A 2,423-nucleotide genomic window follows, 5' to 3' on the forward strand; every position below is an offset into this window, starting at 1 on the left:
GGACTCTAATTTCCTTTTTTAAAGTCCTTCTCGATTAAGCTTCCTTCCTTCCGATCCATCCGCAAACAGGTAAATTTGCATGCAAGATCAGCTCGGACCTTCTCCCGTGCGGCAACATGCTTTCTTTATTCAATTACTTTGCCATGCACGTGCTGCTTCTGGCCTTCTTGTATGCGAAACTTCCTTTGCCATGATTTGCCTCCATAATCAATAATAAAATAATCCGGCCAGGTGCTAACCATATTTGATTAAGGAATACCCTTTACGTGACCACACATGTGCATGCAAATCTTATTAGCTTCTTGCCTTCACATGTAAACCTCACATACTTGCATGTAAGCTCCTGCTAGCTTCTTGCTTCCCTTGCCTTCACGTATGAATTTCCAACAAGCAACCTTCTGGCTTCCTCGACAACAACATTTGATTACTAGCTTTCATATCGACACAAATAGCCGATTGCTTCATAATTCCTATTACATATCGACACAAATAGCCGATTGCTTCATAATTCCTATTACATCGGATTTACCAAAATCCGGTGTCAACAACTTCATCAGTGAAGTACTCTCTGAATCAAAGGTTAGATATCCCTCAATCTAGAAAGTTCTATACGGAATTCTAATCACCTCTAGGAAGCTTCGACACTATTTCGACGAGTACAAGGTCTCAGTAATAACTGACTTCCCATTGGCGGATATACTCCACAATCGGGATGTTACCGGACGGATCTCAAAGTGGGCAGTTGAACTGGGAGCTTTGGAAATCAACTTCAAGCCAAGAACAGCAATTAAGTCACAAGCATTAGTCAACTTCCTAGCTGAGTGGCGGGAAAATCAAATCCTAGCACCTCTCAACGTTCCAGAGCATTGGGTAATGTACTTTGATGGATCACTCAAGCTCGACGGAGGCGGTGCGGGAGTCCTGTTTATCTCCCCCAAGGGAGAACAGTTGAAGTACGTGTTCCAAATCCTGTTTAAAGTCTCCAACAATGAGGCAAAATACGAGGCACTACTACACGGACTCCGTCTAGCAGTTTATCTCGACATCAAGCGACTACTTGTCTACGACGATTCCTTACTCGTCGTCCAACAAGTAAATAAAGAATGTGACATCAATAAGGACACAATGGACACATACGTTGAAGAAATCAGAAAGCTTGAGAACAAGTTTTCAGGATTGGAAATCCACCACGTAGACCATGACAATAATGTGGGAGCTGATGTCCTCTCCAAACTTGAATCTACTCGAGCAGCTATCCCACCGAGAGTCTTTGTTCATGAACTACACCATCCATCAGTTAAGGCACAAAGTCAACAAGCCACTGATGCGGAGGCCCAGGCCACAGTCCGAGAAGTGCTAATGATCGAAGAAGACTGGCGGATTCAGTTCATCGACTTCATCAAGGAGTTCAAGCTTCCACCACATGTTGATGCCAAGAGCGCTGAAGCTACTCGCATTATCAGGCATAGCAAGGGTTTCGTTCTCATCGGCAACAACCTGTACAAATGCTCTGCCTCTAGCATCTTCATGAAATGCGTTACCCTTGAAGAAGGCAAAGACATCCTCAGAGAGATACACGAAGGAGTTTGCGGCAACCATGCCGCATCAAGGACACTAGTTGGCAAGGCCTACAGGTTAGGATTCTTCTGGCCAACGGCTGTATCAAATGCAGAAGACCTTGTGAGACGGTGCCCTGGTTGCCAATTCTTCGGCAAAAAGACTCACGTCCCAGCACACAATCTGATAACAATCCCTCTGTCATGGTCGTTCGCCTGTTGGAGTCTGGACATGATCGGACCTCTAACCGTAGCTCCAGGAGGATTTAATCATGTGCTGGTAGTAGTCAACAAGTTTACCAAGTGGATCGAGTACAAGCCCATTGTCAAGATCTCATCAGATAGAGCAGTGGACTTCATCTCCGACATCATACACCGGTTTGGATTTCCTCACACCATCATCATAGATCTTGGCTCTAACTTTACATCACAGTCTTTCTGGGATTTCTGTGATAATTCTTGCATAGACGTCAAATATACTTCAGTTGCTCATCCTCGAGCAAATGGTCAAGTAGAGCGTATCAATGGCTTGGTACTCGACGGCTTGAAGAAAAGACTCTATGATGCCAACTCCAAGAAAGGCGGCAAGTGGATTCAGGAACTACCCCCATGTGTTATGGGGGCTGCAAACACAGCCTAGCAAAGCAACTGGATAGTCTCCCTTCTTCCTCACCTATGGGTCAGAGGCTATACTACCCGCAGATATCATGTGGAAATCTCCAAGAGTAGAAGCCTATCAAGAATGAGAAGCAGACGAAACTCGACAACTTGAGTTGGATTCAGTCAAAGAAACTAGGATCAATGCTTTGACCCAATTGGCTAGATACCTTCAAGGAGTTAGACGCTATCATGATCGCAATGTCCAGC

The 2,423-nt window shown here is 44.9% G+C and overlaps 1 protein-coding gene across 1 annotated transcript; it reads left to right on the forward strand.

Moving 5' to 3' along the window:
- The first annotated feature begins 1,125 nt into the window (after positions 1-1,125).
- LOC120667866 lies at positions 1,126-2,196 on the forward strand. The gene is made up of 2 exons (XM_039947856.1): positions 1,126-1,552; positions 2,024-2,196. Exons 1-2 carry the CDS (start codon positions 1,126-1,128, stop codon positions 2,194-2,196), a joined length of 600 nt encoding a protein of 199 aa, XP_039803790.1.
- Positions 2,197-2,423: the final 227 nt, after the last annotated feature.

This window comes from Panicum virgatum, chromosome 3N, assembly GCF_016808335.1.
Source record: "Panicum virgatum strain AP13 chromosome 3N, P.virgatum_v5, whole genome shotgun sequence".
NCBI classification, from domain to species: domain Eukaryota; kingdom Viridiplantae; phylum Streptophyta; class Magnoliopsida; order Poales; family Poaceae; genus Panicum; species Panicum virgatum.

Bases quoted from the DNA above. Each gene is read 5' to 3' on its own strand.
- LOC120667866 (XM_039947856.1), top strand. From the start codon at position 1,126: ATGGACACATACGTTGAAGAAATCAGAAAGCTTGAGAACAAGTTTTCA. The intron at 1,553-2,023 runs GCAAAGACATCC...ATTCTTGCATAG, and splicing joins ATGCGTTACCCTTGAAGAAG to ACGTCAAATATACTTCAGTT.